Source organism: Mchenga conophoros, linkage group LG12 (genome assembly GCF_057382185.1).
Source record: "Mchenga conophoros isolate Kocher_MC1m ecotype Shallow Benthic linkage group LG12, M_conophoros_male_GT1.1, whole genome shotgun sequence".
Taxonomy (NCBI): Eukaryota; Metazoa; Chordata; class Actinopteri; order Cichliformes; family Cichlidae; genus Mchenga; species Mchenga conophoros.
In genome coordinates, this window is record NC_140537.1 from 16,593,409 (window position 1) to 16,609,932 (window position 16,524).

General features: G+C 39.0%; 1 protein-coding gene across 1 annotated transcript in view; it reads left to right on the forward strand.

Annotated features, from left to right (window-relative positions):
* The window catches only part of adgrv1 (adhesion G protein-coupled receptor V1), a 116,123-nt gene extending 100,787 nt beyond the window's left edge, over positions 1 to 15,336 (forward strand). Inside the window, exons 92-95 of the mRNA XM_085294076.1 lie at positions 390 to 511; positions 7,913 to 8,098; positions 11,354 to 11,531; positions 14,896 to 15,336. Coding sequence (XP_085150202.1) covers positions 390 to 511; positions 7,913 to 8,098; positions 11,354 to 11,531; positions 14,896 to 15,014 — 605 coding nt within the window. The 3' untranslated portion in view covers positions 15,015 to 15,336. The remainder of the gene's footprint in view (positions 1 to 389; positions 512 to 7,912; positions 8,099 to 11,353; positions 11,532 to 14,895) is intronic.
* The last annotated feature ends 1,188 nt before the right edge of the window (positions 15,337 to 16,524 follow it).

Consider the following 16,524-nt stretch of genomic DNA (forward strand, 5'->3'; position numbering starts at 1 on the left):
TAGGGTTGTAAAATGTGGTTCATTAGACAGCTCCTGAATTAGATCCCCTTCCTCCTCTTTTACCAGACCTTGCTTTGGAAGAATGAGTATTACACCACAGCATATATAGTTTAATATCAAGAAACTAGAGAATCTAAATAGAAATGATAACACACCAGCAGCTATATTAATTCTCCATCAATTACTATGTAATGTACGGTAGTTATTCTGCAATATGCATTTGTTCAAATATGTTCAAATTAATAAGTGCATGAATGTCATACAGATAAAATAGTATCTAGAATCTGAGTTCAGCTGTAATGTATAATGTATTGTATTGGCTTATATATATTTGAACAACAGTGCTGATATTGTTTTCATTCTGTTCCTGTTGTTATCTTGTGCTCCAGAGGTGCCGCTGGTCCTCTACCTGTTTCTGCTCGTCTCCCTAGTTTGGTTGTGGGCAGGACTCCATATGGGCTACAGGTACCTGTGGATGCTCATCCTCTACGTCATCTTTAACTGCCTGCTGGTGAGATCATTTCCTTTTCTGTTTGTTTGTTTGTTTGTTTCCTGTTTGTGCATATGTTTTCTTCTTGTTGTAATTGGAGAACAGTTAAAAGTTATAAAGTTAAAGCACTTCTTTTTATATCTTCAAGCTCGATGTGTGTACTCTTTCTCCAGGTTTGATTTTTCTTATGAAAGATATTGTTTTTACCTATCTAATCTCAAATTTTCAGCTACTCTCTGAGCTAAATGTTGCTGTAGCTGAAAATTTGAGAACACTGCAGAGTCGGTGTGTGTGTGTGTGTGTGTGTGTGTGTGTGTGTGTGTGTGTGTGTGTGTGTGTGTGTGTGTTGGGGGGTGGAGAGGTATGATGAAGGGAAGTCCATTCACTTTGAAGGCCAGCTTTGATGTATCTGACAGGCAGAGTAAGAAGTGCCTCAGGTGTGGAGAGAGAGAGGCAGGGTTATCACTGTGTCATGTCTCACCAACGCCTCTCACTGCTATGTTTGTCCATCTCTCCACTTTATTTTTGTCTTTTCTTGGTCCCTTTGTTTGCATCTTTTTATAGTTTATTTACTCCCTCTGTTTCTCTCAGTTCTGTATTTCAGATGTCAGTGTAGCTAAGTAAAGATATTTCAAATGCAAGATAGATTACTCTACCACTAAATGCAGTCCAGTACATATTTAAATATTTGCACAGTGAGATCATTTTCACAAGCATGCCTCTGCATCACGCCACTACAGATTCCAAAAAAAGAAATAAGGATGGGAAGTGTAGATGCTGGGCTTCAATCTAGAGGCTTAATAAAAATATAGTCCCTATAACCAATTTCCACCTGTTCAAAAGAAACTGGACAAAATGAGGACGGTCATTAATGATCAAATATAAAACCTGTGCAACATTATCATCGTGAACTCTGGAACACATTGTGCAAGTTTTTGTGGATTTTTCTGCCTTCAGTTATGTCCTTAGTGAGGGAAACACATGCTTACTCATGTAACTGAGACATTTTTTAAAAAACTTTTGTCTTCTGGTTACTAAGGATTTAGCTGTGGCTCATTCATATCAGTAGCTTTATTACTTGTCTTTAAATTGTCTTCTGTCAATTTTACTTAACCTACTAAATCATACATTTTCTGGCGCAAAGGTTTAGTTTTGTAGAAGTGCTTAATGCATAATGTGTTTTTTTAAGAAGATGCCCACGAAGCTTTCTGGATCAGTTGTGCTTAGTTTTGCACAATTGATTGTTTTCTGTCTTATCTAGTCCCTAAATGTTTGCAGTGATCGGGTAGACCACCATGTGCCTGTAACATGTGCCACAAGAGGTCTGTGACAACCAATGTTGATATGTAGCATCTACATGCTAAAGACAACAGCGCTTAACATAAGTAAACATCTCCTGTTAGTCCAGTGACTGAAGTGAAGTGATGTCAGCAGCAATGGTCATTGTCGCACTCGACACTTCTTCATGACCAGCAATACTTTGTCCATCCCTGTGACATCACATAGCTAGTTTGATTTTATTTAAAATGAACTTGTGATTGTTAATTTACATGCAAAGTTTTTAAATACATTTCCTCAGTTCTGCTTGTGTTTCTTTTAACCTGGGTAAAAATCCTCTCACTTAGAAACATTTCAGACTAATAGCCTTTGTTTCCTCTCTAAATACTTTGATTTGTTCTTGGGCCCCCTCATTAGGCCCCTGAGTTATCAAAGTTCTTAGCACTGCTGTCACACAAACATACATCCGCCCACACAATAGTACATAAAAATCTCCTCTTTACGTTAATTGGCAGATGACTAGTAGTTTGATAACACTTTTGCTCTCTAAATGAGGACTTTTGGGCTTTTTGGTGGCGACGTACAGTAACAGCTAAAAAGAGCTTCTTGCTACCCTATTTGTATTTCAGCAACTTAAATGTAGCTTAACTTTAACTTCAGATAGGACAAGTTCTATCAAACTTTGTATCATCTGGAAAAAAAAGAACTGCTGCAATTGATTTTCAGCCGTGCCTCATACAAAGTTCCAGCTAAAACAGCAGCCTCTGGGGTCTGCACCAAAAGTACCAGAAGTAGGGATTTATCAAAGTGGAACGGGTAAGGGTCCCAAAGGTACATTGTGTCCAAGGATATTGATTAGCCATAAACAAACTCATCTGACCCACTTTCTACAAAGCACCACTAAAGAAAGGTCAGGATGCTGTAACCATGTACGAAGCATGGCTGCTATCATATTTATTTGTATGCAAGATTTGGGTTATGTGTTTTTTTTTAAAGCACATTTAATTTGTTTAGCGGTGATGGAGGAAAAGCGTTGCTGTGAGAGGACTCATTGATCATTTTGTGTCACTGCAGAACTTCCATTAGGGACTAAATCGAAAAAAGAAAGTAAAGTTTAAAGAAAGCAACTGTGATACTTACTCTCTGCCATGAACACTCGAACAGCAAGATTTAACAAAATATGATGATTGTCACATTTCTTAACAGATATGACTTGGTAACTAGAGTAATCTTACTTTTGTTTCATGATTTTGTGAACTCAAACCCATATGGAATATTTTTAGGTTAACTAAAGAAATTAAACTGAGATATTTTTCAGGACACGGTGCTACAGGACTGCCTTATTCTCCCAGTATTATTATTCCAGTGCATTTTTGAACATCTTATCCTTCCCATAGGTTTTCAATGCCGTGAGCTTGGAATTTGTTAGGCTGTGCATCTCTGCTGCAAAGTCAAGTACACTTGTTTTTTTGTTTTTTTGTTTCCTTCATGCCGCGAATTTTCCATTAAGAGAATTTTCCATATTTACCTCATTGGTGTTGTTGATGTTAACTGCTGATTACTGAACACCATTAAACAGCTGCAGCTGTGCACAAGTGTCTGTTGCAGAGCCCACATTGCTCTTTGGTTAGGTGCTGTAAAAACAACCTCTTGTTGCCAGCCGGGTATCTGTTAAAATCAAGCTGTGAAACACATCACATGTTTGCAGTTATACTGTGGAAAATGTGACTTTTTAGCCAACAGGCCACAGGGTTTTCTTTTCTCTCTACAAGCCTTTGATCCATCCTTTTACATAATACAGCTGTCAGTCACATCATGCTGAAATAGAAGACAATAATCAAATCACAACAGCACAACCCCTCATTATCTCCTACTGCACGTTCGATGTACCGATAAACACTACGTCACTGTATCCGTGCTGTCAGAAGCCTCACAGCTGTGAAGCAGGACCATGCTTCATTACAATTCAATTCAACCCCCACTTGCACATTCAGCCTTGGCACTGGCTAAAAATAGGACACAGGATATGTGTATATTTTTATGGAAAAGAAGGCGGTAGGCAATTAGCCGTGTGAAGCCTGGAAGTATTTAGGGTTTCGGTCAAACAGCTCTTTTTCTTTTAGCACAGAAAGCACAGAAAAATCTGCGGACACAGCACTTTTTGCAGTTGATGCAGTTTAGTATATTTAATCACTTTGAAAGAAGTCAGAAAACTCGAGAGCTATTTTTTAATTATCTCAGTTTTCTAATTTTATCATCTTGCCCTTTGTCTTACCCCTGACAAGCAGTACATTTCTTTAGCTCGTTGCTGTTGTCACTTTTAAACGCCCTACTTAAAAACCCACAAAACAGAATGCTGTGTAAAATTGTACTCAAAACTTTGCAAATTATTTAAACACCATAATTAATTTAAAGTAGCACAAAGGCAACATGTCAAACTATGAGATTTTATTGTTTTTGATTTGATTCATTTTAAGGTTGATGCGGGCGACATGTTTTGAAAATGTTAGGAAACAGACCATAAAAGAGAAGCAGCTTAAATAAACCCTGCAAATCATTTGAAAAATTGAGAACTAAATATGAAATTAAAAAGAATTTGAGGATTTTGTCATCTCTGAAATGTAAGATCCTTTGTGTATCTCTGTACACAAAGGAGAAAGCCAAAAATGGCACAAATGGCAGTAATGTGAGATTCTTTTTGTGAATGCCTGCACTTCCTCCAGGATGAACACAAAGGGACCATCAACTTTGTTATCAGCACACATTTCAAAAGCCAGCATGAGGGTGTTAGTGCACCTAGCATGAATAAGTTACCAGCATCTGAAGGAACTCTTAATGTCTGCTACCATCCAGCAACTGTTTTCTTTCAACAAGACACCACCAAACTACATTTGTATTACAACAGCGTGGCCCTTTTGTAAAATAGCCTGCCTGCAGTCCAGGTCTGTTACCTATTGAAAAAAAAGCTGGCACATTATGAAACAACACTGCAGTGAAGAGAGCACCAAACTGTTGAGCAGCTTAAATCCTCCACCTAAGAATGGGAAAATATTTCAATTTAAAGAGTTGTTGTTGTCCATGTTGTCTTTGTCTTCTTTAAATGTCAGGATCATTATGATTTCAATCATACAAATCATTGCTTTCATATGTACATTTTGCTCAGCACCCCAAATGATTTTAAACAGGGTTGTATCCAACACAATCAAATGCTCCTTCTCACGGTCCGTTTCACATCCCTCAACACCATCCCGTCCTTAGTGTCCTCTTTTGGACTTTGCCTTCGATCTCCAAAGACATGGACTCAGCGATCAGGGAACACTTACATAACTTACCTATGGCTGTTAAGCCTGTTCCTCAGGCCACACAGCTTGCTAATGATCTGTGCTAATCACCCACAGTGCTGTTGTAATGGAGAAATGCTCATGGATAAAGACATACACACCCATATATGAATACACACCTGGCTGCTTTCTGTTCCATGTTACATGCGAACACACAAAGGAAGACTAATTACCTTCTTCAAGCTATACGCAGAAAATCCAAATATATATATCCAAATATAAAGTCATAACATCATTATGACTTTACATATCCCTGAACATAGCTCCTAGCCATGAAGTGTTCCATTTACTAAAGGACATGGTTTAAAGCTCTCATTTTGCAATTCATGCACAATTACCTACAAGGCACACTAATTTATGGGAACACAGTGTACGATTCACCAATCTGTTTAAGTCACTGTGTCAGAAAACAGCGGAGTATACTGCACTGTTTTTAACCTGCAAGGTCTCCAGTGAGCTTATAAACAGGCTTTCTTTCCTTCTCATAATCTGGATATTCCAGTTTTATAGTGCCCCCATAAACACACAGTTCTGATTTACTGTTCCTGCTCTCTTCCTATTAATGTTTACTGTGGCCATCCAGGCTGCTTATAATCCCGTTCTGTCAATAAACTCGAGATGAGTAACGTTGATTGCTCTGCCAGGAAAGTTGAAGCTTAATTACAGACACGAACCTTATGTCACAAAGTTTGATTTAAGGATTTGAATAAGTTGGGGAGTTGCGCGCGCGCACACACACACACACACACACACACACACACACACAGATATTTATTTTCACAAAAAAGCAAAGTGTTTACATTTGGTTTTATCAATGAAACAATCAGTCCGTCAGGTTTTGCCTAAACATATTTTATTACTATATTCATTATTTTCTTCCGTGTTGTCCAAAAACTTACTTTCTCTCCCCATGTGTAAACGTCTTTAATAGGTCCGTGTTGGCCTGTATTCACACACGCTTGTGGTTTGCGCTCTTGTGTGTTCCGTCTCTGTCTGTGGCTGCCATCATCGCCCGATGATGGGTGTTGTGAAATATGGGCTGGATTCATGGTATTTGACGCCCTGGTGTTTTGGGGTAATTCGCATCCTGGTGCTGTTGACCAAGCAGATAATGGTAATGATGAAGAAGTGGAGGAGGCAGAAATACCAGTATGCCAATGATGTCACTGCCCCAGTGGTGAAGTAATGCTTCAGTAATCATGCTGAAAGAAGTGAAAGAAGTTTAATTCGGAATGCAACAGCAACACGCTGCACAAAAATAATAATGAGTATAGTATTATTTAATATCACATATGTTTATGTAATATGTACAGAGCTTAACCCTTTAGAGCCGATCGGAGCGGACATGCTCCATTTTGCGTAACTATTTTTAAATCCCGGTAGCTCTGCAACCACGTAAGCTAGCGCAAAAATTTTTTTTGCATATGAAACCGGAGGAGTTGTACTTACATCTGATGCCATCAGCTTGTCCTCGGTCAGGGTTTCCTTCCACATAAAGCTTTGCAAAAACTGCATAAAAAGCGCTTGCAGGAACAAAAACATAATATTCCAGAAACACGCTTTGCTGATCCGATCAGCTGTTCATAACACTTCCTACGTTGGAATAGACGTCAGCGCGAACTTTTGCATTTCCGCCATTACCTGCCCGAAACCGGAAGTGACGTCATTTTCGCGGAAATGTAGTCTTTTTTACCATCAGGGCCTCAGGGCCTATACTAGTGTTTTTAAAAGTTATGTTTGACTTTATGACTTTCTGTGTCGTTTCTGGGATGCTTAGGACTCATATTGCACTGCTGGAAATAGTTTATTTTGATGCATATGCTGCTTTTTTGCAAATTTGCAGTATAATATTTATTTTCGTTTTTCCTGCAGTGTATAAAAATTAGTGTATTTCAAAAATAAAACTATGAAGACACTCAAAATAAATTTCCTGTGGTGGGAAACTATTTTGTGCAACTTTTTTGTATTTACAGTTTTGAGGGATAAGCCTCTTAAATTTTTCTAACTACAAATATATGTTAAAAAAGCAAAAACGATTTTCAATTTTTTTGTAGTTTATTGCACTTTTTTGCAATTTATGTAATTACTATGCACTTAATGAATACATATTATTAAAATCTGGGCTATAATGGTTGTATTGATGTATAGCAACTTGAAATGCTCCCAAAAATGGCTCCACAGCATGTAAAAATATAATATAAGCTCTGGCGGACTTGGTTCTATGGTAGGTCTTAAAGGGTTAACAAATCTATTAGACTACCACTGAGTGTGAGGTTTAAGCCACAGCTGATCTAAATCAACAGTTCTGGTAATGGTTAATCCACTAGTTATGTGCAAGCTCTTTAATCCAAACAATATTTTTATGCTAAAATCTATTTAATTTTATTATTCATTCATAATTTTATTATTTTACAAAACAGTTGGAAAAGAATAGTAAAGCACATTATTATTTTTAATTAAGCTCCAAAAGTACAGTTATTTACTTGAATTCTTGAATAGAAAATTAGGTTTGTTTGATGAGTATGTTGTAAGTGTTCTTAGAAAATGGGTTTAAGGAATAGCTATATAATTTTTTATCTTTTGACAGATTTCTAAAATATTTATGTCTTTTTGCTTTTATGATAGGTGGTCTAATGAATTTGTGACGCACTTTTTTGGATCGTTTGGTTCTTTTACCCTCCAAGCCTGCCACTGCAGATTGATTGAGCCGGCAGTATTACAGATTTCAGATTAATCATACTGAAGAGCAGAGCCATAACTTATTCCTAATGTTGAATTTTTCTCCCCACTGCTTTCTCTACAGGGCTTGTATGTGTTTGCTGTGTACTTCATCATGCACAACCAGCTGTGTTGGCCAACTAAAGCAAGTTACACAGTTGAGATGAGTGGACAGGATAGGCCGGATTCTATGTACCAGGGAATGGGACCCACCCCTGTGGGAGGCGACATCAGCAAATCAACTCAAAATCTCATCAGTGCCATGGAAGAGGTACACATACAGAGCTTACATTGTCATCACATTGACACGCTTATGCAATCAAAGGCTGACATATGGGAATAGTTGGTTACACAGATTTACAGCAGTTATCGTGCATGTGTTGCCTAATCTCTGATGCCTGGACTTTTCACATTTGTATTTGACTTACTGATTAAGAAATCCTCATTTCAGGCATGAAAAGAAAAGATTTTGTTCCCCATCCAGACTGTTGAGGTCTGATGATGACTTTAACTCCCATTCTGACCACACATCCATTACAGTTTGTGGTTGAGTTTGTTAGAAATGTGTAGAAATCTTGCATTTGAATGGCAGATGTGGTGATGACGAGAAGAAACCATAGTGACAACCATGGATTACATGGTAATAGAGTAATCATTTGTTTTGAAGAACTTCTGTGTCAAACTACTGTGAAATTTAGTTTTTAAGACTAAACTTATTTCTGCTTATTCTTCTTTAACTCTGTTTCCCACGGCTCGTTTGCACGTTCGCCGTTGTCTAGTTTACATTTCTAGCACATTCATACTGATTCACTTAGATTTTTCAGACTGATTCTCCTGCTAACAGCCCCATCAACTTGTTTTGTGACCCTTCTGTTAGACTTGCGCATTGCTTGCAAGCACAGAAAACATGCTTTACGCAAACACACTGCTACACTAATTCTGCCAGTCGTACTCTGGAGAATACCCTATAAGGACTGAGCTGGTGTGAGGGAAGGACAGAGAAAAAAAAAACAAGGGTGGCGGGTCGGTGTTGTGGGGGGGGGGGCTTCTTTTCCCCTGGGAAATCCACCCTCCCTTTCTCTCTCTCGATCTCTCTCTCCACACGTAGGAATCCGGTAATCTTGTTTTATTCATGAGAGCACACTCTCGCCTCTTAAAGATTTGGTTACAGCCCAAGAAAGAAAGGTGCAGTTAGAGACCCCTGAGAAAAGCAGCACTAGGGGTAGATTCTGGATTTTGTGTGTGTGTGTCTGAGAGAAATGGACCGCTTGAAAGGAAATTAGAAAAGGAAAAAAAGTAGGTAACAAGTATAAGAACACATATTGCAGGTGGTGACTAGCATATTGGCCTCATCTAATCACTACAGCCCTCCAAAGTGGATGTGACAGATTTGAAGTGCCTGGTGGTGCTTAATTCACCTCACCCGTACACTCTGTACTGGTAACAGCAAGCCTGAGAAGCTTGTACAACACGTACCCACGTTTATGCACGTCCATGAACAGATGAGACATTCATAATGAATTAATACAACAGAAAACACGATGAGATAATGGAATAATCTGGTTCTTGAGGTCAAAATAAAAGAGATATCTTCTGGTTCCTCTCTTTTGCATTTCTTTTGTTCTTTCTAGTAACTTCTGTGATTTGTTGTGTTAATGCACGGACATTCATCTTGAAAAAACCCTCTATATACACAGACAAGATGCCATTTGTATAGCCGTTAGTATGATTCAGTAAGAAACTCTACACTGACCTCACTTTCACCCCTTGCACCCACTCTGACCCTGTGGGATGACTTTAATTCTTTGGGGTGCTTTGACACCATGCACTCTACACAACCCAAATTCATCACAGTCATGATTACTGTTTGCATATGCGAGTATATGTTTGACCTCAGTTTATCCTGGTTTTGGTTTTTTTTGTGTGTGTTTGTTACATTAAAGATTCATGTTTTTTTTACAGCTCATAAACTTTCATAAACCCATATTTTATTCACAAAACACTACGGAAACCATATCAAACTTAGAAAACTGAGAAAATGTATCATTTTAGGCATAATATTAGCTCGACTTGACTTTGATTGCAGGAATATATCTTCAAAGATGAGATAGGCGCTACAAAAACCTGGAAATGTAAGTGGTACTAAACAGAAACACCTGGAGGAACAATTTGCAGCTAATAAGGTTAACTGACCACAGGTCTGTGAAATGACTGGGTATAAAAGGAGCATCTTAGAGAGGCAGAGTTTCTCAGAATTAAAGACGGGCAGATGTTCACCAATCTGCAAAAAAAAAGCTGTTTAACCCTCTCAGGCTCAAATTAAGTTTTAGTTGCTAATGCACAACCAAGTCCTGCAGTGGTACTTCTGAGTAAAAAAAGCTCATAAAATATGTATGTGGGGTAATCAGGTTGTTAGTTTTTAACTTTTGAAAATTTGCAACGCCTGCCTCGAGAGGGTTAAGGTATTGCAGGTAATTGCTGAAAAAGATGTTGATGTCTCATCATCAATCTGGAGGAATTTCTGTCCATGAGAGAAAAGGCCAAAAATCAATACTGGATTCCTGTGATTTTTGGGCCCTCGGGCAACACTTCATTAAAAAAAAAGGTTTTATTCTGTCATGGAAATCCCTGCAATCCCTGCCCTGGGCTCAGGAACGGTTCCACTAATCATTTTCTGTGAACACAGTTCACTGTGCCATTCACAAATGCAGGTTAAAACTCTATCATAAAGAAGAATATGTGAGCATGATCTAGAAATGGTGTCCTCTTGTCTGGGCTAAAACTCATTTAAAATGGACTGAGGCAACATGGAAAACAAATGGTCGGACGAATGGAAATTCTTTTGGGAAAACACGGACACTGCATCCTCCAGACTAAAGAGGAGAGGAACCATCCGGCTTTTTGTCAACACCCACTGGAAACTCTGCTTCTCTGATGGTATTGGGATGCAGCATTGCCTATGGATTTGGCATTTGTATCTAGAAAAGCACCAACAATGCTGAAAGGTATATACAGGTTTTAATGCTTCCATCCAGATGTTCACGTTAGCCCTATTTCACCAAGACAATGCTAAACTGCATTGTAGTACACTGTATTAGTGTGTGCACTGTATTACAACGTGGCTTCATAGTAGAAGAGTGCAGGTGCTGAACTTGCCTGCCTGCAGTCCAAACCTTTCACCAGCTGAAAACATTTAAAGCATCAATAAAAGGAAAACTGTGACAAAATAGATCCAGGACTGTTGAGCAGCAAGAGTGGGACAACACTCCTCTCTCAAAGGTCCAGCTACTGGTCTCCTCAGTTAGGTTGTTGTTTTTATGTGTGTGTTCAAAAATCACCCAATTGTACAGTTTCTCAGTTTAAACATTTAATATGTTTAGTAAGAATAAAATATCCATTTCTGAGAATTTCTAATTATTTCTTTCTGTTTTTATTTGCATTTTCACAGCATCCCAACTTATTTGGACTCTATGTTATATTTGGTGATTTTTTGGCTTGTCTATTTAAATACACATTTATCTATCAGGTTTCAGCAGACTGGGAGCGAACGTCACTGCGGCCTAGCATTCAGCCCAGCAGTGTGTTTAAGCCCAGTCCTGTGATGGAGACGTACACCACCGAGGGAGGCTTCATCAACACCAACTTGGTCACTGCAGATGAGGATTCACAGGAGTTTGACGACCTCATATTTGCCTTAAAAACAGGTGAGGAGAACTATACTACAAACCTTTCAACAGATTACACAGGAAGCAAGTGTCAGAAACACAATTTGATACTGAATATTCCTTTGGGTGTTTTTGCTGCACTAAATATTTTGACATAAAAGGACAAACACAGTATGCTTGAGAAATAAATCCAATTTCACCAGTTGTGTGGTAGGTCTCAGTCAGACAGTAAAAACAGGACAACAGCCTCTGTGTGACCAGGATAAAATTAATGGCTGGGAAGTGATTGGATCCAGTTTTTTGATGTCCGGGAGTGCTTGCAGGTAGCTCTAGCAACTGGTTTGCCAGAGGCCAAGCATGCAGCACCCCCAACCTGCAGTTGCTTACATCTATGTGTTTATAAGTTTATAAATTATAAATTACCATCTGTTTACATTTGGTCCAGTCTGTGGCTGACAGAGTCACACCTGATGCGTAGATTCTGCCTAAGTCCAGCTCTGGGCCCGGTTCAGCATTGCATTTCTGATGTTCTGATGTTTGTTTGTTTTTTTCAAAAACAGATTGACCCAGTTTGACCCAGTTTAGTCTAAAACTGATAGCAGTCTGACTCCACCTTATTGCCATTATATCCCTGTTTTATCACCATCTTGATGCATCAAAGTCAGTTTGGAGATGGCGTCTGACTGCAAGCATACTCAGACCTGGTCCACATCTTTGAAGCAACCATTTCAAAAGCATAGAGATCAGAAGTTGATTGCACACAGTCGCTGTAATTTTGGTTGTGCAACAGTAGCCAATCATTTCTTTCCTCGAGTGTGACCGTAGCCTAAAAGCAGAAAAAGATGTTATGACTTCCTAAAATTTAGATTGAACGATAACAGAGAACGAGAGATGATAAAAATCAGCCTGTGATTAAATGCCACAGTGTGTGTGGTGTGTTTGAGTGTCTGTGTGTATATATGTGTGTGCATGTGTTTGTGATTATTATACCCTATACATACATAAAGCATCTAACAGTGCCTAATGCATCCATTAATCCAGCAGTATCACTTCTGCTTTGTCATTCATTTGTTGACCTTAAGTCTCTCAGCTGTCATTTTTCCTCTATTGCCATCCATGTTTAATGAACCGAGGGCCTAGCCTGCTCATCAATACACAACCAGCTCATGTAAACACACAGACACTATTCAAATCATTGAGACTTTGCTTCACAGTGTCCGAATGAGCCGTTTCCACACGTCTGAAATCAAGGTCATCCACTGCAGACAGTCTGAAAGTCGTGCCTGAAACATACAAAAGAGTATTTGTATAGTTAATATTGTATTAGATGCTTTTGTAAGTCTTACCTGTACATCATGCAGTCAGCCGCTAGTGTTAAATCTCAGTAATATAAAAGACATTACAAAATGGGATGCCAATATGTCAGCAAACTAGGTTAATGTTACCCATTTAACGGGTAAAAAACCTACTGTTTCAGCTCATCGTCAGTCATTGTTATTCCCAACCTATAACGAGGACTCTTGATGAGCAGCTAACTATTGCAGCAGCAAGAATATCTCTCACAGCTTTGGTGTCACGTCATGGAAAGAATAAGTGGCTGGTCCTCTAAAATTGCGATTACTCTGGAAGGGATAAGAAATACATAGTCGAGATAGACCAACCTGATAAGACTCCAAAGTTAATGGGACTGTGGCAGGTCACACTGAATTTCACAGGTAATCTCTTGGGGTTCAGGGAAAGAGAAATAGTTTTCAGAGGAAGTACAGTAATCATTAACAGTTCTTCAACAAGCCAGGCTTTTGGCAGCTTTCACGGCATTGCAAGCTACAGTCCTGCAGCTTTATCTGACTTTGTGAGAAAGCTTGTTCTGTTTGGGTCATACAATACCTGACTTTTCAGTCTCGAAAACCACACCAGGCTCCACTATACTGAAGAAACCCCTTAAAAGCAAAACTTGTAGCTGTGGAGAGTCAAATTAACAGCAGGCATGTTGATAGATGCATTTATGTGAAAGTTAAAAACTTAGACAGAGAGAGAGGTTCTTATCCTCTTATTGTTTGTGTGGTGACAGGGTGAAGCAGAGCCACTGTGTCTCTGTCACTCTCCATTTCACTCTCTCTGTTTCTCGAAGAGTACCTGCTGTCCTGATTTGTTGTGATGTTTGACTTTGAATAACCTCCGGGATGCAAGAGACATGCCAGGGAATTTATTGGTCCCCACAGCAAACTCAGCGCTATGAAGTAATCTCTCATATTATTCAGCGTGGTAAGGAGGGAAGTTTGCAAGGTTTAATTAAGTCAAAGTGTTTGGCTCTATCCAGATCTTTGGCATGGCCTCAAGAAAATAAAGGTAAATAAAAGTTCCTGTAGTTGATCTTTGCTGTGTGCAAAATGAAGCGTAAATCTGAAACTTCTGTTAAAAGATGTTTTCGTGAAACTCGATACTGCGCTGATGTTATCTGTTTACATCTCAACTCTGTCATTAAATTATCATTTTTTGCTCCACCAGTCACAAAGGACACTCTTTCATTTCATACTTCCCCTGACCTTCTCTTTGCTCGTACCAGCCGTGCTGAACTTATAACCTGGGCTAATCTCAAGCACTCAGTCAGCAGTAAAGATAATTTTCCTATTATAATTACATAATAGGGTTCCAGCTGACAGGGGTCAGCAAGTATTGGAGTAATCTGGGTCTTCGCACTTTGTTTGATCGTGAACCATTAAGCACATATCGAGGTACACGCTCTTATCTCGGCACCTGCGCCCGGTGCTGTTTTGTACAACTTAGAGCTGATCATTAACACGGCATAGGATGGAGGTTTGAAGGATCTTATTTTGCAATCATCGCTGGGTGAGTTTCAGTGCAAATCCAGCAACGTTGGCGCTCATTATCCAACTCTTCTCAAGTATGTCAAGCTGAAAGCATCCAGAAGTCACCAAAGCACAAAAGAACAAGTCTGATGATGTTTTTATTCAGATAAAATCTGTAGCAGCCCAAGCGTTTATAAAAAACAAGTCCAGTTTTGCATTTTTAAAAAGCATGTGTTTAACATATTTTTGATTATGTTTTACCAACGTGGTTTACCCATTAACATATAATGAATTATTTTGTTTCTCTACCTGCCTCCAGTCCAAGCATGTTAGCCTGTTCCCTTCACGTCTCATTACCATGACTGATCAGACTTGATATCCCAGAGTTCATGACATGCAGGGATGATTTCATAATAGAGCAAAATAGATCATTTGCTCTATAAGGACCGATTATAGTGGGTATTAGGTGGTCCAACTTACTAAGTGCTATAAGAAGAAAAATGCACGTGAATATACTGCAGAATAGAATGTATAAAAAAATACAACGTATCATATTTTTGATAAAAATGCAATGTTTTTTTGTTTCTTTTTAGGGACCGGCCTTAATGTCAGCGATAACGAGTCCATACCAGGAAGCCACGACGGAGGGAGCGTAACCAACTCCCAGATAGTTGAGCTTCGGCGTATCCCCATCGCCGACACACACCTCTAACCTTCACACCTCACACAGATCCCACGTCCCTCTATTTTTCATATCACAAATAAAGATTACAAGACAGTATTTTTATATTGTAAAATCCTTTGCACTAAAACAGTTTTTGAATAGATGGTTTTCATATAGATGTTTGATACTGTATGGGATTTTTACTGTACTAGTGTTCACAAATACGAATAAATGTTTTACTAAATTAATTTTTTAAACGCTCTTGTTTCTGAATGTATATTTTGTTTTGTTTTGTTTTTCTGTAGAGACCTAGGCAAAGATAGAGAATGTAGATTGTGTAACTTTGTCAATAAATAATGTACCACATGAATTGTATTTGCATGTTCTGATTTCATTTTTACGTCTCATAACTTAACACTAAGAGACAGCTTGCTACCAGTGAGCGGGTCTTTCACTATGGGGTCCCAGAGGTCACACTCTCACAAGGAAGGATTTGTGTCATTATGTAACTCCCTGCAGGAATTTCACAAACTCATCCCACACCTTCGGGAGATCTGCTTGTATCTGCACTGAGTGAAGAATGAGTGTGTGAAAATATGAGGCAGCAAATATCCACAGTAACGGTTGAGCTATGCAAGCTATTCAGTCACATTTGAATCTAATGTGCGAACTATACTCCCTAAAGAGTCAGTGAGTGTAAATCTACAAATACATACTCCACATTCAGGCAACTTCTTGGAAACCGTCATCTACCTGACCTTTGCTCTGCCTTTTCCTTCATCAGCCCAACGTTTAAACCTACCTCTTGGAAGTTGGCAACACAACAGACTGTTACTGTTACTGCAAAATAGGAGTGGACAAGTGTGAGATTCGCAAGAGGAAACAAAGAAGAGACAGCAGACACGCTTGGATTTTGAACAATGTGACAATCATCAATCCACCTTCTTCATTACAACTTCCAGGATGGGTGGAGCTTGATTGTGGCCATGATCCCAGCTGATAAGAGGAGAGCTTCAGCAATAAGAAGTGTGCGTCTTTTGACCTTAATGAGCTTCCCAGATAAAGTCCCACCCTGACAGTAACTGATAGCTTGGTGTTGATGAAATAGTTTACCTTATTCAGGAAGCGACTGTGGTATCTATAAATGATATCTGCTGGTACAGCTTTCCTTGTTGGAGCGAGATGGCATGGCTGGAAACCCCGTGGCATTTTGACCCAGAGGGAGAAGAATTGAACAAATGTTTCCAATAATGATGGGTGGAAAAGTTTTCTCAGACGCTTTCACTTGAAAGACAATATTTTTATTATTGATTGCTTTTTCAGTTTTTTGCTTTTCTTCCCATGGCGTGTGCTTTAGATTGATCCTCTCACATTAGTGAGAGGCTTTACTCGTGGGATTTGAAGGAACACGTTGTAATGAGCAAAAAAGTCATTGCTTCATTTAACAAAATGGTACTCTGCAGTTTAATGGCAGCGGCTCTGGGGGATCGCTTTCTCCCGCAGCAGCTGAGTCTGTAATAGTGCCGTTAACTTTTAATTGTCATCTACATTTCCTGCG